At 39.3% G+C, this 24,751-nt stretch overlaps 2 protein-coding genes across 3 annotated transcripts in view; one reads left to right on the top strand and one right to left on the bottom strand.

The window, feature by feature from the left end:
• Positions 1–8,401, top strand: part of srpx2 (sushi-repeat containing protein X-linked 2) — a 12,028-nt gene extending 3,627 nt beyond the window's left edge. Inside the window, exons 3-10 of the mRNA XM_034092591.1 lie at positions 563–754; positions 4,125–4,301; positions 5,226–5,349; positions 5,427–5,548; positions 6,163–6,342; positions 6,440–6,573; positions 6,654–6,775; positions 7,965–8,401. Coding sequence (XP_033948482.1) covers positions 563–754; positions 4,125–4,301; positions 5,226–5,349; positions 5,427–5,548; positions 6,163–6,342; positions 6,440–6,573; positions 6,654–6,775; positions 7,965–8,145 — 1,232 coding nt within the window. The 3' untranslated portion in view covers positions 8,146–8,401. The remainder of the gene's footprint in view (positions 1–562; positions 755–4,124; positions 4,302–5,225; positions 5,350–5,426; positions 5,549–6,162; positions 6,343–6,439; positions 6,574–6,653; positions 6,776–7,964) is intronic.
• A 229-nt stretch (positions 8,402–8,630) lies between these two features.
• On the bottom strand, positions 8,631–23,601 carry sytl4 (synaptotagmin-like 4). Of its 2 annotated transcripts, XM_034092590.2 has the most exons (19): positions 23,266–23,601; positions 23,104–23,171; positions 22,073–22,110; positions 21,219–21,416; positions 19,479–19,694; positions 18,630–18,739; positions 18,331–18,445; positions 18,071–18,238; positions 16,833–16,929; positions 16,648–16,744; positions 16,445–16,539; positions 15,675–15,767; positions 14,482–14,660; positions 13,953–14,055; positions 13,341–13,502; positions 10,610–10,712; positions 10,421–10,529; positions 10,125–10,324; positions 8,631–9,291 (listed from the first exon to the last, which is right to left on the bottom strand). In XM_034092590.2, the coding sequence occupies exons 4-19, from the start codon at positions 21,341–21,343 to the stop codon at positions 9,149–9,151; spliced, it is 2,115 nt and encodes a 704-aa protein (XP_033948481.1). In that variant the 5' UTR covers positions 21,344–21,416; positions 22,073–22,110; positions 23,104–23,171; positions 23,266–23,601; the 3' UTR covers positions 8,631–9,148. The 2 variants fall into 2 exon arrangements, with proteins under 2 accessions (XP_033948481.1, XP_033948480.1); XM_034092589.2 differs by lacking the exon at positions 22,073–22,110.
• Between the last annotated feature and the right edge of the window lie 1,150 nt (positions 23,602–24,751).

The raw sequence follows: 24,751 nt of genomic DNA, 5'->3' as shown, positions 1-24,751 counted from the left end.
CACTGAGACAAATGTAACATTTGTGATATTGGGCTATATAAATAAACATTGATTGATTGATTGATTTCTGAAGTGTTTTGGGAAGCTGTGAGCAAATGACACAAGACTGCCATAATTGTGTTAGAGTTGGGCCAATGCTAAACGTGGCCTCAATTCACTTCAATTCATGAAGAACTTTCTCAATTTTCCTCAAGAATTAAAGGTAATATTAGATTAATAATTGATATACAAATATTTATTTGAGAATGAAGCATTCCTTGAGCAAGATAGAATTTTTTTTGTCATGTCTTTCAACCAAAAACATTAACTTTATTCAGTGCTACTCATTTGTATACACACCATCACAAATGGTATTCTACCCCTCTTGAGTCAATGTGTACACATGCTCATATTCCTATTGTAAAAGTAAAATAATACAATTTTGTGAGGAATAAGAGATACATGTATAGAATATCTGACCCCCATTATAGACACAATTGCCAACCACAGAATGAACTTTAGTAACCTCAACCATAAGTGCTTAACACAATCAGGTTTGGATTTGTTTTCTCTTTATACACAGACCCTCACTGGTGTCATTCCCCGGGCCTCACTAACGGAGAGGTGACCTGCCACTCCCCCCGGGGGCGGGCCTACAGGAGCACGCTGGACACTCGCTGTGAGATGAGCTGCGACCGAGGATACAGACTGATCGGGAAGGGCTCTATTACGTGCCTCCCCAGCCGGCGCTGGTCTGGGACCTCCTTCTGCCGCAGTATGTGGGAGTACAGACTTTACATTCTTATATGAGGATGAATCTGATGGTATTCTACATTCAATTAAATACAATATATTGCACTGATTGACATATTCCCTGATTACCACAAACATGGACACTGTATTTTATTATGCGACTATCCTACTGCAGTAAAGATATTCCTAATGCACATAATTCGTATTAATCCACTGCAAAAAATTGTCCCAAGCAAATTAACTTCTGTTTGATTGAAATGTGCTAAAGATACAATAATCAGCTGTCTTTGGACATTTATTTTCCTTTAAAAACAAACGCCAATTGGAAAAATACCAAAGATATTTTTGTGGGAAACCAAAAAATTTATAAACATGTGGGTACATCTCTTGGTGAAAAAGGCATACTTAATTGTTTGAAACCTAAAACCCAAAGTTTAGGAAATGTCATATGACTCATGACTTGCAAAACAGTGACTTGTTCACCTCTGCCAGCCTCATTATTTAAGGCGAGACACCGCAGGCAAAAACATCGTTTTTCAAGTAGGCCTACTGGTCAATGTTGAGATTTTGTGCTATTTTGATTCGATAACATGTTTTCTTTCAGGCTTTTGGAAGGAAAACGTACAAAATACACATTTAAGTGTTTATTTTACTATAGTTTGTCTATTTGCGTCCGTAGATTTCTCCTAAATTCACCAACAGTTAGCATTCTAACGTAACATAAAGTACCGCGACCGCTGTGTGCACCATGTCAACAGAGATGGCGTTGGAAAGCTGTGTCTCTCCTGCACAATATCATCAGATCCAAATATGGTCATTTTCTTTGTATCAGCAACCAATCGTGAAAGTACAAAGGGGTCTTAAACCAAGAAACGAAATCTCATTGGCTGGTGTCAATTTCTGACAACGTAATTCGTTCAGATGCGTCACGTGGTGTGCTAAAACACTTCCTGGTTAGCTTTCCAATAGAAATTGAAATCTCAAAATGGCAAAAGAACGGCGAAAAAAAAGTTCACAGAGAAGACGACAACAATTGTCACTTGCACGAAGCAAGGTTATACAAAAAACAAATTACCCCGAACATGAAATACCTGCACGGAGTGTGTCTGTCATCTAAAGGACAGGAGGGTTTAGCTCGCGCCTCACTGCAATCTTTAAAGGTCGTTTTCTCAAAATGAGTTTTTTCTCCTACTCGGAGTTCGAAATGTCAACTTCAGTAGCACGTAGATACACCAAACCTTCCAGTTATATTCCTATCAATATTATGAAGGCTTTTACAGAAGGGTTTGTTCATATATCATTCATAGCCTGAATTATACAACATTGTATACCTAAAAACATGGCAACAATTGATATTTTAGGGCTGTTGACAGTATTTTCTGATTTATGGAGTGATACAAAGAGATATCCAATATCCCTTGTGTAAGAGCCTTAGATACTAATATGACTACAAAATGAAACAAGAATTTTGAACCTGGCTTTATCCAAAGTTCAGATTTCAATTCCTGAAATGTGTTAACATGTACATATTTAATGAGATAATGGATAATTTGCATATTTAAACATGCTATTTCAGAACACTTGTAATACAAAAAACAATTGCCTTATTGTAAGTAATTAACTGGAGAAATTTCTAGCTGATATCTTTAAAGGTGACATGTCATGCTTTTCCAGTTATTACCCGTCCCCTTGTGTGTTATGAAGGTTTTTATGCATGTAAATGGTGTGCAGAGTCAAAACTCTCAAAGTACACCATGTAGGGAGTAAAACTCTAAAACAGAAAATATCTCCCCAAAACGCCTCGTTGAAGATACGTCACTGTCCATTTGATTCTTCTGGGTACATCATGATATCATGTGGTCCCCGGAACGAAATGGACCAATCCGTGGAGCCGTTACGTTACGTCCGCGCAGCCGTTACGTTAAGCCCCCCCCCGATTGGTCCAAAATCCCCCCCCCGATTGGTCCAAATTTACCAATCCACGGACTTCCTCACACACTCACTCAGTGCATGCAGCTCAGCTGATTTCTCCTCCCTGGCTGCAGGCTGATAACAGACAGTCGGGATCGCAGCGAAATTCTCTCTGCAGACCCATTCTCACAGCGTGTATCAACCTTTTTCTTACTCAATATCAAGCCACACTTATTGTTTTTACTTTCGGCTGTGACTTTGTGTGTGCTCAGGGTGAGTTTGGCCGTGTTTCGCTGTGTATCCTAAACAAGGAAATCACACCTCCACGGAGCTTAGCGCGATTCACAACGTCCTGACTGGTCCCGACCAATCGGAGCACACTGGGCTCACAGGGAGGGGGGGGGGCAAGAGCTGCAACGAGCCGTTTAGTGGAGAGAGTGAATACACATACTTTACAGAGATGCTGTATGCGAAACCAATGTGAGTTTGGAAAAATGCACAGTATAAATCTATTCTAGTAGACCTCAACAATGGAATTATGATCAGTGGAAATGGCCATGACATGTGACCTTTAAGTTAAAAAAAATTACCCTATTCACCTGGGGTGTCTCACCTTAAAGGTCACATGTCATGCTTTTCAGGTTATTACCCGTCCCCTTGTGTGTTATGAAGGTTTTTATGCATGTAAACGGTCTGCAGAGTCAAAACCCTCAAAGTACACCATGTAGGGAGTAAAACTCTAAAACAGAAAATACCTCCCCAAAACGCCTCGTTGGAGAAACGTCACTGTCCATTTGATTCTTCCGGGTACATCATGATGTCATGTCGTCCCTGGAACGACATGGACCAATCCGTGGAGCCGTTACGTTACGTCCGCGGAGCCGTTGTTAAGCCCCCGCTGATTGGTCCAAATTGACCAATCCACGGACTTCCTCATACACTCAGTGCATGCAGCTCAGCTGATCTCTCCTCCGGGCTGCAGGCTGATAACAGACAGTTGGGATCGCGGCGAAATTCTCTCTGCAGACCCATTCTCACAGCGTGTATCAACCTTTTTCTTACTCAATATCAAGCCACACTTATTGTTTTTACTTCGGCTGTGACTTTGTGTGTGCTCAGGGTGAGTTTGGCTGTGTTTCGCTGTGTATCCTAAACAAGGAAATCACACCTCCACGGAGCTTAGCGGCGATTCACAACGTCCCGACCAATCGGAGCACACTGTGCTCACAGGGAGGGGGGGAGAGCTGCAACGAGCCGTTTAGTGGAGAGAGTGAATACACATACTTTACAGAGATGCTGTATATAAGAAACCAATGTGAGTTTGGAAAATTGCACAGTATAAATCTATTCTAGTAGACCACAACAATGGAATTATGATCAGTGGAAATAGCCATGACATGTGACCTTTAAAATAAATTTCGATTCTGTTCTTTTTTTACCCTTACACTCAACATGCTGTATGTGCATTGATTCCCCTTCAGAGATGCGATGCCATGTGCTGCCCCTAATCCCCCACGGCAGGTACACCTGCTCCCACGGCTTCATGGTGGACTCGAGGTGTGACTTCACCTGCGACGCGGGCTATCGCATCGAGGAGCAACACTCCCGCACCTGTGCGCGCCGGGGGTCGTGGAGCGGAGGCCAGCCAAATTGTGAAGGTACATCATGGAGGTCTTTCTATCTACATGTAAATATAACCAGATGTGTGAACCCAAAATTCTTAACTGAACCGTCAGCAAGAGGTTTAACTTAATGCCATCACGTGGAGCTTAATTAAGGCCATCTGTGTTGCTATCAGAGGTGGAATGTAATGTATCAAAGTACATATACTACGAGTACTGAAATTAAGTATGATTTTAGGTATTTGTACTTGAGTTTTTTTTCTGTTTTCTAGAAAAATTGTTTGATTATTATTTTTAAGTGAATATGTTCTGAATTTAGATTTGTTTTTATTATGTTGAGTTTTTTGTTTACAGTTGGTTGGACAAAACAAACACTTTGAAGGTGTCACTTTGGGAAGTTTGAGGTATTGGTGCTTGTTAGGGCATTTTTCACCTAACAATCAAGTAATGGAGAAAAAAATCAGCAGCATAATTTCTAATAAAGCTAAAAAATGAGCTCCACCAAGTACAATCTGGCTTTTTTTTTAACCTAATGGTAAAATATATGATAGTATAACACTCAAAGGGGCCATTCTTCTGCCTTGAGTAAGTTTGCTATTAATAGTGTATTATATATATTTTTTAATTGTACCTACTACTTGAATAACATCTTCAATGCATGACTTTTTAAATGAATAAAGACTATTCTTAAAGTATGGTATCACTCTTTTTACTTTAGTATCTGAATACTTCTTCCACCACTGGTCTCTGGTCTCCTTTTTATTATTCTTTCACAATCCAGTGTGTGTGTGTTTAGCAGTCACACAACACGCACATTTCCTCTGTTCTCTGGACTGAATCCAGAGCTGCGTTCTGCTGTCTTTGAGTTTTCATATTCCGCTCTATCAGACTCTTACAGTTAGGGGGGATTTCCTTTCTGGCAAAATGTAAATGCTGTAATTTCCCTATTGTTTATTCCAGATACTGACCCTCCAAAGATCAAATGTCCTCCGTCCAGACTCAAGGTTGCCGAGCCTGGAAAACTCACTGCCATGGTGACCTGGGACCCGCCCAAAGCAACAGATACTGCTGATAAATCCCTTGAGTATGTTGCTCCTTTCCTTTGCCTCCCTTTCCTGTTCCTATTTATAATGGATTAAACTCTCCTCCGTCTCTCTGCAGTGTGATTCTTGTTGGCCAGGGGCCGCGCACCGACTTTAAAGAGGGAGCGAGCATTATCCGATACAAAGTGTACGATCAAGCCAGGAACAGAGCCGCCTGCAAGTTTATTGTACGTGTTGAGGGTGAGTTGACTTATAGTGAGTTTAAATATAAACTAATAGACACACAATGAGACAATGTTCCCCTGGGCACAGACATGCGGAAGGCCCCTCAACATCTTCTTTATGGGAGCAAGTCACACTACATTTGACTTTATCAATGTTTAGCCTCTTTCTATTGTGCTTTTGTGTATCTTTTTGTGGTCATTTTGTCAGTCTTTGTGTCCATTTTTCTTGTCTTTGTGATAGTTTTGCAGAATTGTTATATTGTTTCTTTGTAGCTGTTCTGTCTTTTTTTGTGTCTGCGGTAATTTAGCATCAGTTAGTAGTTGTTTTGCGTGTCTTTGCGGTTGCTCTGTGTCTCTTAATTGTCCTTTTGAGTCTCTCTGCGGTTTCATGTCTCGTTACAGCTGTTTTACATCTCTTGATAGTTGTTTAATGTTTCATTATGGACACATTGAGTCTCTATGTAGTTGGGATGTGTCCCTTTATGTATCATATTGTAGGAAGACTCTTGGGGGACCCTGATCCTTGAGACCCCTGAGCCTTGGCCCAATAGGCATGTTCGGTAATGAAAAGAGAGCATTATACCTGGATGACACGTTTGATTTCTTATTTCCACTTTGTCCTCCCTATAGTGAGAAGATGTCCAACTCTACCTCCACCTCTGCAAGGCTTCCTCACCTGCTCCTCTGATGGGAATAACTACGGTGCAACATGTGAATATCACTGTGAAGGGGGATATGAGAGGAGGGGCGTCTCTTCTCGTGTCTGCCTGTTCGACCGCAACTGGGCGGGAGAGCCGGCTGAGTGTGTTCGTGAGTCCGCATTAAAGTTGCATATCAGTTTTGCGGCAAAAACATAATAGGATATAGAAGAAGGTGCATGATGCATTTGTGACTTGTGTGTTTGCAGCAATGGAGATTCAATCGGATGTAAAGACTGTCTCCGCTCTCCTGGAACAGTTTTATGAAAAGAGGAGGCTGCTGATCATGTCTGGTCCAAACATAACTGACCCAGACTACCAGCTGCAGAACATCATGATACAGGTGAGCAAATGTGTGGCTGCTGGTCTTAATAAGGACATTTAAACAAAAATAACTCAAACATTTGTTCTTGTTTCAAACAGAAAGCAGACTGTGGATTAGACCTGAGACGTGTTACCGTCATCGAGCTCCTGGGCTCCCCACCTCGTGAGACCGGTCGCATTAAAGAAAGTCTGCTCAGCTCTGAAGCCATCGAGGGTCTGAGGTAACAGTGAGACTACTTACCGCTTAGTTATTCAGCCGTTTGATTGGTCATGGGGAAAAGTGTTTATTTAGCTGAAATGGAAATAACTCCCATTTGCATTAACTTTAAGAAGGTGTATCTTATTACTGAATTTAAATGTCAGGATCCTCCTAATAAAAGGGATTCTGTATGGGGAAAAAAATCCACGTTAAGGATCAGCACTGTTTAAAATGGCGAGATAATAACACCAGGGTAGCCGTAATGGGATGTTGACAACACTGAGTAATGATGATCAATGGTAAACAGGACCATCTCGCTATAGTTTTCATGAGGATCTGCGAGTTAGACATTATTTTGCAGCAGGCTCTAACATGCAGGCACTAGTTCACCTTAGAAGAGCCAGAGATATAGATTTTTCCACCAACTGTGTAATTTGAGTTGGGGGCACTGCTGCTCACTTTTTCCAGACTGGAAAATCTCTTCAGTCTCTCTGACACACAGCAGAGTGAGAGCAGCGTATTAAAGGCACATTCTTTGAGTACAAAGCACTCTGGGAAATGTGGGCAATCACTAAAGGTAGAAAAAAGGACAGAAATACAGTTCTGATTTCACTGTTTACCAATGCATTAAAATATCACATTATTTTTAATTATAAAGGTTCAGCTACAGTAAGTGTTTCTGTCATAATAATCACTTATAAGAGTGAGTTTTTATTGTAATCTGTTCCTAATTTGTAACTTATTATTTCAGTTTTAAAAGGCAGCAACTGTTAAAAATACTATCAAGTATCAATAAGCTTTAGTCTTATATCATGTATATCGTGGGTCTTTTACAGGGGGTCCTCATAGTTACTGCAAGGGGTCGGCCAAATTATTGCTTAAATATTAAAATAAGGATTTACAGTAACATGAATCCAACTTTTAGCAAAAATATTTGTCCTGTTCTTAAAAAGAAAAAGAAACATTTCATTTGCACAACATTGATGATGTTAACCGTGCAGCACCTATTTAGCCACTTCAATAACATGGGAAACAATACTCTCTCCACCTATAGTTGTAAGTTTGGAATATTTTGGTTGAATCAACAAAGTAAGATCTCATATTCCTTGCTCAGTACTGATGTGGGTTATGTACAGTTTAAATAGAAGGTGAAAATAATCCTGGGCTCTCCTAGATAAAAGGGTTTTAATAATCTACTTTGTCTCCTGCAGACTATCGTTCAGGATCTCCAGGTCGTACTTCAGCATGTTGCTGCTGGACGAGCTGGGACTGGACCGGGAGCGCTTCATATACCCGATGGCGTCGGGCGAGCTGTTCTCGTACATCGACAGCTTCCTGCTGGAGGAAGAGGAGCGAGAGAGGCTGGAGCTCCACAGGGACTTCTGCGACTAATCAAATAAACCTCTCCTGTTGCCACAGCGATGAACTCATCAGCATTACTAAACGCAAGATGAGGAAGGACAAACAGCCCAAAACCAGGTCCAGAGGGACATACGGCGGCGGGGGGAGGATGTGATCACCAAACAACACTGAAGTGCTGGCACTGTTTTCTCTCTCTAATCATCTGAAAGGCACAGAGGCCAGCAAATGGAGACAGAAGATACAGCTCGAAAAAAGCACATTTAAATAAAATAGAAACATACATTTAGGTGAGATATGTGTTTTGGTTTAGTATCAAGTACCACCTGTTCTGATGTGAAATTGAAAGAGAACTGTAAACACACACATCTTAAAAAGCCTATTAAACTAACGTGGACAGGTTATTTAAATCCAGCTGATATGGACGATTAAGCATGTCTTTTGGTTTTTAACATTTTTTATTAGATGAACAGAATATTATTGGAAACCTTGAGGTAAACACAACTCTGATCACATAGTTAAAATATTAATATCTGTTTTATTTCTGCAAATAAAGACATTTAATTATTTCAAATAAAGATTTTTGTGCAACTTATAAAGATAATAATACAATTTGTTGGATGCAACACCAGAGATTTTGTAGGTTTTCCCACGCGTCAGTATAATTATGTACACAATTATTAAGAAAAAAGGCGATACTAGTTCTGTGCTAAATGCTCAAAAGTGTGCGTGAATTTGAAATGCAGTAAATATACATTCTGAATTTTAAAAAAATATATAAAATGTGTCCTTGCTCTTAAAATGAACCCAGAGTTTGTGATGTTTTGGCACATTTTCTGAAGTTACACCAGTCTGCAGTCAGGCGGCGGAGCTAAACACGAACCCCTCAGGGAGGCAGATGTTCAGCAGGAAGTGTGTGTTAGTCACTTCAGGAGACGCCTCTGCGCTGACAAACTTGCAAAATATAAAAAATCCATAATCTCATACGTCTCAGACCTCGCAGCTTTTTACATTTTAGTCTCTTTTGGTGCCTTCCTCATTTGCCCTTCACCATGGTGGAGCGCAGGGGAAGAGTGCCCTCTGCCCACGAGTCGGGGTACTTCATCATCTTCTCCCACAGACTCACTTCCTCTCCCAAAGAGTCCATTTCCACTTCTGCTTTTCCAATTTTCACTGTGCCTGCAGGAGGGAAGATTACATGAAGGCAATCATGAGATTTACGGGTGGCAAAAATGAGTCTTTTAAATTAATAAATGGCAAATTCCTTTTTCACACTGAATTTTCCCACATAGAAGCTTTAGAAGTAATCTTGCAATTAAGTGTCTCTTTGTCAAAAAGGTTATTATTATTTGACAATAAAACCTATTAAACTAGAAGAGTAGATATAGTATGACTTTCTATTTGATATGAGGATTCATTTAATTTTCCTTCACGCAAGTTATTAAGGAAGGGGGTAGGAGTAAAAGAGGATACCTAAACCAAACAATTACAAAAAAAATGTCATTCTTGATTCCTCTCCTCTCGTCTTAGTCCCTCCAACCTGAGATGTGAGGAGGAGGCAAGGAAGAGACGCAAGGGAAGGGAGCGGAGGAAACGGGCGTTTAACCAAATGAGACATCTGTGCCTCTGAGCCACCATTTAAAGGCATAGTCAAGTAAAACATTAAGTGTTCATTGTTATGTAATAGCCTTGTGCTGTATGTTATGATTTTCCTGTTCATGACACCTTATACATTTATTTTTAATTAAAATACCCAAAAAAACCTTTGAAAGGGTCCTGTGCATCCTTGCTAATAGCTCTCATAGCTCACTCTTTCCGGGTCACAGGCAGGAGGTTTAAGGAGAGAGGAGACACAAAATAGATAGATAAAAGAGTAGATTCCTAAATCTAGACCACTAACCCTGACAGCTTTGGTGCCATTAACAAAGAGCAATTGTTTAAATGACACACAAAAGAAATATAATATATAAGACAAATATATAAAAAAAAATTGAATGAATTGTATATTTGACCTGTTCCCGAGCTGAGGCGGAGTCCTCCCAGGAATTCGTTGCTCCCCATGGCCTCCCTGTCCCACACTGTGAGCTCCAGACACATCTCCTGCAGCTGCTCCAGAGCCACATCCTTGTACACAAACGTGTGGTCGTAGCTGGGGTTCAGGTTCTTCTTCACCACCGGAGTCTTCTTCTTTGTCTTCGTTGGGAACAAATAACTGCAGGACCACAAAAAGAGAGTGAGTCTTGAACAGCGAAGATGCTTTTATGTGAATGCAAAATGTCATTTTAAGACTGGAAAGTTGATCACTTACCCTTTTACGAAGCTATCGGAGGTGCCTCCTGGCTTCATTGCCATCAAGTTCTTTGCCTCTTTGATAAGCACATGCAGCTCTCCACTTCCCCCGACCTCTGCCTTTTTGCCTGAGGAGAAGATTGACTTAACTTAAGAGTGTGTGTCTGAGTGAATCAAACTCAGCCAGAGCTTCTTATCATCGTCTTACCTTTTTTCCCAGAGGTTGGCTTTATAGGTGTGACATACTTCAAGGAGATCACCAGCTCTCCTTGGTACTGAGCAAAAGCTGAAGCTGGTGCAGCAGAGGCTGACTGTTGGAAAGTAGGTTGTATAGTCAGGGCACAAGAAGCCTAAGTAACAGTACAGCAAACATGGAGGCAGGGCCGCCCCTCCCTACATGCCAATCACGGCTGCATGGGGCCCCGCCTTGCGCAGGGGCCCCGCCCAGAGGGCCTCAGCTGCTGTGCGAAGTTCTCCGCGCACCCCCCGCTGACACGCGAGAGTGCGAGTAGGTGACAAGGGGAGCACGTCTGTAACCCGACACCGTTGCAATGAATCGACATCTGACCAATCACGGCTTTGATACAGCCACTAGTGCAGGTGAAGAGATGTCGGCGAAAAGACAGTTTCAGTCCGGCGCAAGCAAGAGGGGAAAAAAAAAACATGAAGAAACTAGAGCATCACTCGAAGGTGGGTTATTGTATGAGTCAAATGTACAACTTGCGAATGTTGTATAAGTCAAATTGCCAATTGCCATATTAAAACATCAGCTGCAATTCACGACATGAAGAAGGCAGTCTCTGCATAGCATATAGGCTAATGGAGATGCAGTTATTTCCAGCATTCATTCAAGTATGTGATGCCTTGTATCTGCTAATGTACAGGAGGAAGAGTGATACACTGTCTGTCTAGTTGGCTTACATAACAGTTCAAGTTTACAGCCTAAAAAACATGGAGCATTTTTCCCCCTTTTATTCATTTTTATGTCAATTTGCACATTTCACGGAGATGCTCAGCCTCTCCCCTTAAATCCTAACAGTCATCATCATGTCAACCTCAACACAGAGAAATACTGATAGAAATGTGTGTGTAGTTGTTGATACATTGCTGACAGAGGGAAATACATTTGAATACAGATTTAAGAAATATCAGTTTTTGAGCATGTCATAAGCATGTTTTGTCTTTACTATATTACAACTATATTATAATAATATAGTATTTATATTATTGAATTGATTATGATTATTATTATTATTATTAGTAGAAGTAGTTTATTTGCATTAATTATATTTTAATCTTTTTGAGGCTAGTATTTGGCAGGAAATGCAGACGTAATCACCTGTAAACGCATACTGAACAACATAAATGCACATTTACCATTTACCTCACTGTATAAAAAAGTAACTGTGTTGATAATAATAATAATAATAATAATAATAAACAGGAATTATATTTGCAAAGTAGCCTACTTTGTTTCCAAAACATTTTTTTTCACTCCTGTCGGTTGGGGGGGGGGGGGGGGGGCTCATCTCACAATGTCGCTTGGGGCCTCAAGTTGGCCAGGGGCGGCCCTGCATGGAGGCCTCATGTCACACTGGTGGCAGAGGCTGATGACAATGTTTAATGGTAGAATAAAACAAAACGCATTAACAATATATCAGCTGATAAACACTTAGACTCATAGACAGCAACCCCCCCTCTTATGTTCAAGGTAAAGGCTCTTCAGCTTGATGAAATAAATAATAGACTCTCACTTTCCAAATGATCTCAAACACAGTCTTAGTATCTTTGCAAAACATGTTTACATACTGCTGTGTTTATTGTATTTTTGTAACTCTGGCACAACATGTTCCTTCGGGATGAATAAGTAAACAGGTGAGGCTATGCTTCTCACAGCCAATATGCAACTTGCTTTGCTCTGATATTTAAAACTTAAACTGCAGTTTTAACCTCCAGTAGTGCTTGTGACGAAGGTAACTTCGTCACTGTGGACTGACGGCTTCGGGCCTTGTAATATTGCACATGTGGTTTAGTTTGAAAGTGTTCTCCCTCCTGTTTTGTCTGTGGCTGGTGATTGGGTTCACCTGGTGTCCTGTGTTGTCTCCTCCCCCCCCACCTGTGTCTTATTGGCCTGATTAGTGTGTGTATTTAGGCTCTGGTTTCCCTGTCATTGGACAGGTAGTGTGTGTGAGATCCTTGTTGCTGGTGACTGTGTGCACGTGGGTAGCAATATTGAGGCTTTGAATCATTGTCTGATTTAATAAATGCCTACACCGGGTTATATTTGAACTCTCTGCCTCTGCCTCCTTGCCTGGTCGGACCGCTCAACGGTCAGTCTCACAGTGCTATAGAGGAATATTATATTCGTAGCTCCTTTTTTTGTTTGATCTAGTGCACGTGCACAGAGGTGACGTGTTTCACATTCCTGCAGAAGGTTTCCCACTCTTCCTCTGATCTACAGGTCAACAGTGAGTATATAGAAGCAATTCGTTTTTTTTCTTCTAGACAAAAGTGCAGCTTTTTTATGAAAAAGGAAAAGTTTTCAACAGGTTTGTAGACAACAGGATAAATACTAAGTGTAAAAAAATACTGAATTTAAACGAACTAGATTTACAAGAAAGTACCACACAAAAAAATTATTTAAATAATTTCTTTACACTGTAACGCACATTACGGATGAATAGATACGAATGCATAAGACGACATCCAACACACAAGGTATACTTGGACATTTTAACGTCTTTAAGGCTGCTCTTTAGTACGATTACATCCATGTTTACTAACGTACAGTCTACAGGAAGCTATGCAATGTTTCAAAATTAGCCTTAGGGAGGAAAGGTATTTCTCACATTGTTTGGACACTGGAGATTTACATAATTCAATAAAGGTTGCCATCTTAAGAATTCATAATAGTTCTACATCCAGTGTCTCTGATCTACCTTCGCCATGAGAGCCATGTTCTCCTCGTGCGGGGAGTCGAGGTCTCGGCTGTCCAGAGGGATCTCCACCTCTCCCAGGAAGGCGTTGCGGCTCAGGCGTCCGTGATGCCAGACGGATATCAACATGGAGCGGGTGAACAGCTGAGAGCGGCTGATGGAGTACTGACAGTGGGAGAAGAACGAATCAAAAGCTGATCTTCATTCTTAAAACCTATTTTATTTTAGTGCTCTGGTGCTGAAGGGAGTTCTAAATAAAACATGGGACATGAATTAATCAAATGAATTCAGATTTGATCAGAAGTTGCATCTGAAATCTTCCTAATATTTCCCTTCAGTCTCTTTAATGAGCAAATCCTAAATTACAGATGAATAATACTACGAATGGTTTTATCCAGCTTTCCTTTCGGAAGCATTGTTTGCTACTGTATTTAAGCTGATTCTACATTGTACCAAAATCAATATTTGACAACAGCTATTCTAATCTGCAATGTCAATATCAATCTTAAAGTCTCTGTAGGTGTGGTCATTAGTTGCAGCATGCAAGGCACAAGGTCACTAATCAGGGAGTGCCATTAAGTCAACAGGAGAAGGTCAACACTTATAAACCCTCACCTTCAGCGTTTCGTTGTAGACCGGGTCCACCGTGTTCCTCTTGATGCTGGTTTTCTTTTTGCTCTGGCGAGATTTGTCAGGCAGTAGATAACATTTAACATAACTGAAACACAAAGACAGAAGGAATGCTTAAAGTCGTTTCTACCACTTCTCTGCTGCATTTCTTTTAAATGTGTTTATTTGGCCGTTTTTAACTCGTACAACTTAAATACAGATCTCTACATTTGAGAGCAAGTTAATACATTATATGTTAGTTCATGAGAATCAGCTCTGTATACAACTGGAAAATATCTGTTGACATTGAATTTCCTGTGAAGTTCAAGCAATCACCAATAGGATGTGATAATCAAGGCTTTTGAAAACACAGCAGCTTCTTATCCACACGGATCAAAGCTGTGCTAACAGCACTAAGTGGGGTGTGTGCAGTAAAAATATGTTACTGTGTCAGAGCCACAATCTGCAGTACGAAAGCCAAAGTTTAAATTACGTGATTTACGCTTGGAGAAAGAAAAAGTTTATTAATATTTACGGATGGGAAAGCTGACCCGAGGCATTGCCGTAGGCCAGCCCGTGGCACTCCTTGATGAAGACATGGAGGCTCTGGGTGGGCTCATTGTAGCTCATAGAGAAGACCAGGTCTCCGCTCACTACCACACTGTCAAAGTCTCCTGCTTCACTGTAAATACTCATCAGGCTGCCCAGCATGCTCTGGAGGAACATACAAACACCTGAGCTGAAAACTCATCAGCCATTTCTGTATCATTATTCACAAATTCTGACTTTAAAAAGGATAGTTTGGTTGCTTTGGAGTGGAATTGTATGACTTAATTATCCATATTCATAGTACTTACTATAGGAGAAACAGACATGTGTAACAGCATGGAAATTAAGGAATGTACTGCGGTGCACGGGACATTTTAAACACCAAAATTAAAAGACAAGTTAAATTAAGTGTACACAATATGTAATTATTATACTGCTTTTCCTTGCCGTCAGATAGCAATTTATGTTATCTCTGCTATCTTCAAAGCCACCCACTGACACAAATATGTTTTAGATGGCTAAAATAGTTTGGCTCAGGCTCTTACAGCAATACATTGCTTAGCTTTCGTGATGTCATTCCTGCTTGGTCTCAGCTGGGTGTGCCAGCTGCCATCTACAGTAATTATGGATAATCAACCCACCCATCCGAACTATTATTAAATACAAAATAGCGGCATTAAGATTATGTTCTAGAAGACACCATCTGATTGCTTTGTGATGAAGGTGCAGAACAGATTTCACAATAAAGAAAACTAAGAAATTGTAATGACTGTTTTTAAATGCCTTTGTCTGATTGTCTTTCATTTTTGTAAGGCACCTTGAATTGCCTTGTGTTGAAAGGTGCTATATAAATAAACTTGCCTTGCCTTGCCTTGCACAACACAAAACTGCTGAGTTGCAACAGAAAGGGACAAACAAATTAGCAAAGATCAGAATGCTTCTGTCAATAACTAAATCCAGAGTGACAGTCACTTTTGTGTCCCCTGAAGCTTTGGTAAGTTTATAAACATTAAGGCCTTTTCATATCAGTTTCACACTTGCTGGAGGATATCCTGAGATCAAAGATGCTCGTTCAGATTATCTAACATCAGTTCCGTTGTGAGCGACATAATGAGCTGCGTTCCGAAGATAAATCTTTTGGTGTACTAATGTGAGCTAAGAGAAATGGCAATACTCTACCTTCGAGCTGTGCAGACTGTAGGAGCTTGAAGCCATTGACCTTTTATGAAAGCTAACCAAGCTGTCAATATCTTCCTCCTCCTCTCCATTTTCCTGTGGAAACACAAGAATTCGATTTTTGTTGTCAGCTAAAATCAGGCTAGGGTTCTTAAAAAAAATACATAAAACACATTTTAGTCAATTTAAGTAGCAGAAAAATCTAACTATGACGATGGTCTCCTTTTGGTGGTTTATGAACGGGCAGGAAATAATTCACCACAGAAAAGAGCCAGAACCAGAATAGACCAGCCATTGAACACGTTTTGTTTTAGCAAGAGGCTTGACTTACTCTAATTCTAACTTCTGTAACTCCTCAACCCAAATTTTACAGAGAATATCTGTAAAAAAAACGTTCATATGGACTGCCTATATAAGCTAAAACTCGTCCTAATAAAAGGAGTTTCCTTGGTTTGTGTGTACTTGTACTTTGCTAACCTATACTTGCATTGCATCACATAAATTATCTTTCACAGAGGGGAGGGTAATGTGTCTGGGGGACAGAACAGAGCACATCTAAATAGGATGGAGCAAACCTAGTCCCAAGACTGAAACTGAAACAAGCTAAAAGCAAGTAGTGTTGATCAGTGTCAGCTTCAGAATTGTGAAGGTTGAAGAACGATTGAAATATAAATTGGATATATATATATATATATATATAAAAGCCTTTATTGGACCTTTAATATAGATTCAGGATAAAGCACTACAGAATAGTATCAAAGTGAAATTCGTACCTGCATTTCTAGGACTGGTACAGAGCGTCTCCTGTTGCCCATGGAGACCTCAGCCGTGTCACATCCATCTCGAAGGTCCAGTGTGGATATCGTCTCTGTTATAAACATACAGACCAGCGGTTAAACTACAATACACACAATGTTTTTCCTTTGATTCTGGAAGTAGAATAACAGCATTGCATGTGGTTATATCAAATGCTAACCATGGTTTTTTTGGCCTCGTTTGATGCTCTTCTTGAAGAGTCTATCAACGTCCATATCCCGGCTCGGGCTGACTCGGGCTGTTTTTATTTCCGGCACCTGTCGTAACAGAAACAAGGAGTCACATTTATAGAAAAGAAAATACTTTGAGAAGGAAACACGAACCTGGCATTTGAAATATTCGTACATGGATAGCTTCTGAGTTAGCACTGTCCTCTGTCACGATGTCTGCTTTGACTGGAGCCGTCAGACTGGACACAGTGGACCCTGAGAGGCTCTCTCTCCTGTGGGATGACATACATCTTTATTCATTACAGATACAAGTCTTTACATTCAAACAGAGGTGGGAAGTAGTGGAGTACAAACGCTTTGTTACTGTACTTAAGTTCATTTTCTGGTATTAGTACTTTACTCCACTACTTATTTCTCTGACGACTTTTTAATTTTACTTCTTACATTTTTAACACAAATACCTGTACTTTCTACTTCTTACATTTTCAAACAGGCTCGTTACTTTAATTTTAATCTGTGTTTGGTGGCGTGATCATTATTATTTAGAGTCATTGCGTGCCTATTGATTTGAACACGATCCGTGTATCCATCATTTCCTGGTCTCTCTAAAGAAGAGCGACCAATGAAAACTTTGTCATTTTGCCGTTGTTCAGTATCGAAATATCCATCAGCTAACAATTACATTATTGTTCTATAAATATAAAGGGAGGTCAGTTACTCTTTAAAACAGCTGGTAGTTATGTGTACTTTTTACTTGAGTACATTTCGAAGCCCATACTTCTTTACTTTTACTTGAGTAAAGAAGTTGAGTCAAACAGACAAATGTGTAACTACCACGCCCAGAATGTCCATGCATGAGTTTATGCTCATAAGATTCTGTCTCTTTTTTGTAAACCAAAAAATAGATTTTGGTCACGTTTTTAGGTAAAGTCTTTTTGTCAACAATATAGCATGTTGATAAAGTCACAGAAATAGTTTATTGAAGAAAGTGCAGTATTATTCTGAGATAAAAAAAAATAGGGAAAAGTACGTCGACAAACATCGTCATAGTTTCGATTAACAAAATCAACACTGATATACAGCAATCGTTTTACTGCAGTTACTGATTATATTTTATTTTAAGGTGTCCACTATAACACTTGTTTTTTATTTTATTAACTATTAAATGTAGAACTGCAAGCCAATTTATCCAAAGGCACTCTAGTTATATTTATATATAATTGTTTAAAAGTATTTAACAAAAGGGTGAAACAAACAACAATGCATTTTGTATTAAAAAATGATCTGACACAAGGTAGACTTCCCCTGTACAATTACCAGCTCTGGGGGAAGAGGGCCAAACACTTACTCTAACGTTGCTTTGAAGTTACCTTGTAGTGTTTGTACTTTGTAAAGTAACTACAGGGGGTTTACCTTTGTTGCTCCGGGGTCACATGGCCAGATTCAGTGTCTGTTTTATGGCTGCTCATACTGTTGTTCTCTGCAGACTCCGTGTCACTGTGAGTTGGCTTTGAGCAAACATCCTCCTTTGATTCAAATGACTCTCTTGAAGCAATTGATCCTGTATTCTCATTTGCAGAACTGTAAAAGTAAATATGACAAAAGTTAGAGATGCTAAATCCGCTTCTGAGAACACTAAAATGTGTAAATAAATGTGAAAACTAGAGACACACCCATTGTTATCTGTTACTTGATTGTTCTGCCTGACCCGCGGCACAGGAATGGGAAGTTCTGGGTTTATGTCAGTGCTTCTCAACAGCACTTCTCCTGTTGTCTCACGCTTCTTTGCTGTAACACAGAACAAATGTTAAACACAGCAGTTAAACATAATGTCACTTGTATTTCTCTCCTCCTGCTGTTGAACAGGGACAACATTCCAGTGACTGTGGGCATTTCATTTGGCCCAGACTGAGAGCCGTTTACATTCCTGGCTGAACAGTCGATAGCCACCACTTCCTCTCCATGTACTCACCCATTAGTCTCTTTTTCAGGGAGACTCTCACCAGGTCGTGTCCAGGAGTCATGGAGAAACGGTTGACCCTTTGATCGTAGAACCAGTCCCCTGTCCTTTTCTTTAGATCCCTACAATGCCATATAAATACTTTATAAAAGGTCTTAATTTAAGAGAATTTACACTCATTCATCAGTAAAATAACACATTTAAAAAAGGTTAACGGTTAATACCTGTCATGCTGTATTTTTCAATTTGAACATACTAGAGCTGAAATGATTATTCGATTGGAAGAAAAATAATTGTATTATTAATTAGGCTTATCATAAAAGTATTTTTTAATGTAGAATATATACCAAACGATTAAACTAATACATAATTGGCAGGTTTATTGATAATGGAAATAATAATATGCTGCTCAAAATAATAGGTTTTCAAAGATAAAACTATTAGTTAGCAAATCGTGCTACGATTGTACAATTTTAAATAACCATAAATAACTAGATATTAGTGTCTTCCGTGTGAATGATGGTCTGCTTTGTATCTGCTTCCAAATAAACATAAACCTTTTTAAAATAGCCAATCCACCATTAAGTAGTCCTGAACAAACAGACGACAACTGTTTGAGTGACTGTTGCTTGAATCTACAGGGCCCAGCTATTCTAGGAAATGACTCAGCCTTTTTTTGTTAAAGTTTTCATGTGTGACTTCTACATCTTCACCAGGTAATCCAAGGGTGTATAGTTCAGGATTAGCTCAATCTTAACAGTATAAAAGATGAAGACAAATAGTTTCGATCCAGAAACAATATTTGCTCATATAAAAGTATTCTCAACATCTAATGAGAGCATAAACAAAACAATCTCTCACGTCTCTTTGGCACAAACGCTGCAGACCCAGGATCCATCGGGGAGCGCTATTCGGCAGTTTCTGCAGAGATGGTGATTGCAGATCTTACACTGGCTGGAGAAAACAGTTAGTCGACTCAGAGGATCCTGACATCTGCCACAACTGTGTTGACTGTATTTTCCACTGCCATGTTTGGCCCCTTTCCTCTTCACTTCCAGCAACTCCGTCTTCATGCTCCTGAGAAACAGAAACGCAAGTAATGAACAAGAAGAATTGTTAATGATAAACTTCCTGAGGGGTCTATATTTACAACTTTTGTTTGTTTTCTGGATCACCTTTGACCATACTTAAATTACCAAAAAAAGGTAGTTTACATTGCAACGCAAACATCTGTATATTAAAAACATATAACATGGACTCTCTCTTTGTAATCCATTGCATGGCCTGTTGGGTACATTTGTCTTCAGCTCCCAGCAACTATGGATGGGTTATGTTTGAATTTAATATACTGATGCTAATAACATTTCTGGGTATTGGGACTAATTTAGATTATACTTTCATATGAGTAAACAAGACTAAATATCTGACTCTTTAAAAATAAAAATAAAATCTGACTTTTAATACTTAAGTATATTGACACATTTTGCATGGTTTTTAATAAGAACTGAGGTTCAATTAACCAGGCCTACAAACACCAAGACATCCCGAAATAGACATCAGATACCTTCATGAACACATAACATTAAAAACTAGAAGCTGCTGATATTAAGTTGAATAACTAAAATGAAAGTTAATATAATCCAAAATAATCTTGTATAATCCACAATGAAAATGCATTATATTTCATGTTTTATCAGCACGGTATATACAAAGTGTAAGTGGTTTGGAAAGTTGACCACAAATATGGGTATGAAGGAGGTGTCTTTTTTTTTTTTTGTCCCTGTGTCCAGCATAAAAGCACTGGTTGAGAGGGAGAAAGCTCCAGAGTGGGGTTTTTCCTTGGTAAATTCTCTCAAATAGGTTTTGTTTTGACTGTGTTTTACTAAAACCAACTGAAGTGGGCCAGTTGAAGTTAGATTGAAATGTCACAACTGAAGCGGGCAGTTGAAGTTAGAATTTAAATGTCACAACTGAAGTGGGCAGTTGAAGTTAGAATTTAAATGTCACAACTGAAGTGGGAGTGACGAAATAAAATAAGAAATGTAAAACTGTGAATTGAGTTTTCATATTAGTAATTTACCGCTGCATGAAATATTTGGTATGATTGTCACATTGTAACGAGAGAAGGTAAAAACCCTGTATAAGTGTGGACCATTTTCTTCAAATAAAATCATCCCACCCTTTTGGATTGGGGTAACTTAAAATATATCTGCGCTCTTCTCTCCTGCTTAAAAGGTAAGATTGCACAACTGCCACACTCACACTTAGGTAGGGCCACACCTTATTACTGATACCAAAATCCTTCGGGATTGCTTAAACGGATTTAGTGTGTCGTCTGAATTGAAACAGCAGTTAATTGAACCTGGTTCTTCAGGAGTTAAGAGAGGTGAGATCATTTGACACAACACCGGTATAAATTAACAGGCCTCCCAACTCCAACAAAGTGTATAGTAAACACACGTTTTTTTTAAATCCCCCCAAAAAAAGCATGTTAATTTTCTTTAAACTTAAACTGTGTTCATTACCTTGATTTGAATAAACTGGAAACAGCATTAGTAAGTTAACCAAGAGTACAATTGACAGGAAGTGCTCTCTCCTCACCGCACACGGAGCTCTTCGGCCTGCCTCAGCTCCTCGTCCCGCTGCAGCACCTCCAGGATCCTCTCCCGCTCAGAGTCAGACAGGAAGGCCAGGTTCAGGTTGATCAGGTCAGCAGCCTCGAGCATCGTGGCGGTTACCGGGAACCCTCAGCGTAGGTTAACTGGCTCAACTCAGGGACTGTCGCATCAAGAAGATCTCCTGAGGGCAGAACCAACAATCAGGAATAAACTCAACTGGGACACTTCACAAAAGTTTGATTTAACACTGACAAAACATGCATTTGAGTATTTTTCTATGTGATGCAACCCAGGCAGAGCTCTATAGGGAAAAGAGGAACTTAATGCATGACGATGATGAAGAGCCAGACTTATCAAATGGCTAATAATCGACTAAGTGATATTGTTCTCTTCCCGTTGGCCTCCATACAGAGAAGCCTCAGTCCAGCAACTTTGCGATGGATCGTTTTTGAGTTAGAGTTGTAGTCTCCTTATTTTCAGAAAGGCTTATGTCTATCAGTCAAAAAGGATATCCATGGGAATCTAGATAATCACAAAACTAACAGACAGAGGAAAAGGTCTACAACTTTGGAGCGAAATATTTGTTGAATCTAGCGATCCAAAAATGATATATGACTAATAGAAAGCAGTATGGTGGAGGATTTAAGGCTTGTTCTGAGCAAGAGAGGCTAAAACAACATGAACTTGGCTTCTGTGTCCTGGTTCCCACCCTCTAAGGATACAGAGAGCCGGGTGGAGTTCTGTAGTTTATAAACAATCCCAAAAGGCTAATCCCAAAAACATGCTGGTTGTCTGTCATGTTCCTATTTGAAACGTAAATTGAGGAGGTGACTGTACCTGTAAGCAGAGGTGTAAGAAGTACTCAGATATTGTACCTAGGTAAAAGTAGAAGTACCAGAGTTTTGCAGATTGGTCCATTTCAGAATCATATATGATATGTTTTGATTATAATTATTGATGCATTCAAGTGTTATCAAAGCCAGTAAAGGTGCAGCTAGTTTTAATTACTTTGTATACTGCAGGGTAGCTTGTGAATTTACTCCAGACTAAAGTCTTATTTAAGTGTTGATCTATATTTCACATCATTAATCCAAATCTGAAAATAAATTTTAGGCATTAAATAAATGTAGTGGAGTAAAAGTACAGCATGTACCTCTGAATGGTTGAGTAACAGTTCAAAGTAGCATACATTGGATCAAGTAAAGTAAGTATTTAAAATAAAAGTGTACTTAAGAACAGTAGTAAATGTACTTAGTTATTTCCCACCTCTGTTGTTAAGTAGGTACACAATAGAAAAGCTGCACTCCAAAACTACACAGAATATGACACTTTTTTCCTCATTGTTTGAATACCATCTGGAGGAGGCTTGCAGCAATATCAACTTATTCAAGGGAACTCGCCTAGTAACCCTCAAGGAAATTGCGTATGCGTCATAGAGATGGTGTAATAATGAACTAATCTTAATAGGCGATATTCAATTCGTCTAAAAACACTTAGCTCAAGCTACACTTACCTAGCCTACGCTTAAAAATGCTGCCATGTCTTGTCAAATGTAAATCAGGCTATTTTAACAAATAATAATTTGACAAACAAATTCCTAGACAATGGGTGTTGTTGTTTTTAGCATTATCAGCAAACTGTGATTAGATGTGTGTAAATGAAGATATTACGGCTTATACTCCAACAGTTGAAAGTGTACGTTACTGAAAATTAAATAAAGGCTAACGATACTCCATTTTCACTTCATGGTATTTTAAAATCAGTTTGCTGCCGAGTGCCGAATGGTGTGTTGGTGCAAACGATTCAATTATATTACGTGGAAAAGAGTCGGCTGAGAAAGAATACAAAACAGTATTAAAATAACTCACAGTGTTGTTAAATGTCGACTTTACCACCGCTACACGGCTTGCAGCGTCACTACGGACGACAGATATCCCTGTCAGAAAACACAAAACGGTTAAAAGTAGCAAAAAGCTAACAACGCTTTAAAGTTATTACATTTCCGCGTGTTTTTAAACTGGTGTACTCACTTTCCTCGTCGATTTTATCCCGTCTTTTCCCACTTCTTCCTCCTGCCTCCCGTTTCCAAAAAACAGTTGACTTTGTGTTGGAGGAGTCTCAACTACCGGAAGATAAGGAAAGTTTGCAGAAGACAAGCAGGAGCGCCTCTCCACAGTTTCCACTGTGACAAGTGTATTTCCTTAGATCTGTTTACCACAGGAGGGCTGGATGTGGAAAATGTGACCCATGTAACACTCCATTAATTTCCTCTGCTCACTCTACCCTGCGAAACAGTAACCTGACAGGGAAGTGCATGGGTTCTAAAAGTTGATTGTGTTAGGGAAAAAAACGTGGGAAATGCAACACATCATGCAAAGTATCATCAAAAAGTGAGGAATGTATTGCTGTTGAGGAAAAGAGACACTGCAAATGGCGTGTCTGTACAGCTGGTACACTATGCACTATACACGATGCCTTTATTTGTTGTCTAGGCGTATGCAAAGTGATGATAGATGAACCACGTTGTTAGGAACATTATTACTATATAAACACTAAAAGATAACGTTTTTAAAGCTGGTCTTATATGGAGCTATATCAGGGTCATAAGTTTTGATCATTCAAAGAAATACAATTTAGAATTGATTTATTATTAGGTAGCACGAAAAATATAACTCAACACTTTCTATACAGAATACTCACGTGATTGGTGGTAAACAAACGTCAAAGTTCCGTTAAGCGAGCTGTTAGCATTGTAGTTGGTACCAATTGCGGTATAAGAGCAATACATTGTGCTAGAATGTGATATTACGTATGAACATTTTATTCCAAAAAATTGCTGAACTGAATCAAAATAATATTCAACATGAAACATTATTTCAAATACTTATTTTTATTTTGAATACATCATTGTATTTTTCAAAGTTCAGGATAAAAACTTGAACTTTCAAATAAATTGTATTTTTTTGAATGATCAAAACGTATGACCCTGATATAGCTCCATAGTCTTACAACTCTTTTTGGTTTGGTATGCAGAACTATTTTTGAATATGCAAATGCAATATGAAGAAAATAATAACACACCATTTTCGAGGAAAAAACAAGGGAAAGAACAGTCAAGAATAGCTTTTTATCTTGCAAAGCTTTATGAATAAGGAAAATATACCATGCAACACATATGGTGGGAGATTAACAACTGATCCAAGTTTGTAATCATGAACAGTAAATCTGAGAGGACAGTATGATATTCTTTTACCCAAAAAGGATACATCAACAAACATTTTCAAGTAGTCAATTGTCCCCAGTGTGAATCACATATTTTCTTTGTAGGTTTTTCTGTGTTGTTTTATTAATTATATCAATGTGTACGGCCTTATCGGCTAATGAGAATTATCAGGTTGATTACAGTTAGCCCAAACTACTTAAATGTACCCAACATGGTACCTTCATGTATTCATAGACTTGAGGTATGAAGCATAACTGAGAACACAGATAGGTGACTGGAGTTTACTGCTAACT

This window comes from Pseudochaenichthys georgianus, chromosome 10, assembly GCF_902827115.2.
Source record: "Pseudochaenichthys georgianus chromosome 10, fPseGeo1.2, whole genome shotgun sequence".
Taxonomy (NCBI): Eukaryota; Metazoa; Chordata; class Actinopteri; order Perciformes; family Channichthyidae; genus Pseudochaenichthys; species Pseudochaenichthys georgianus.
This window is presented reverse-complemented; position numbering and strand designations above follow the sequence as displayed.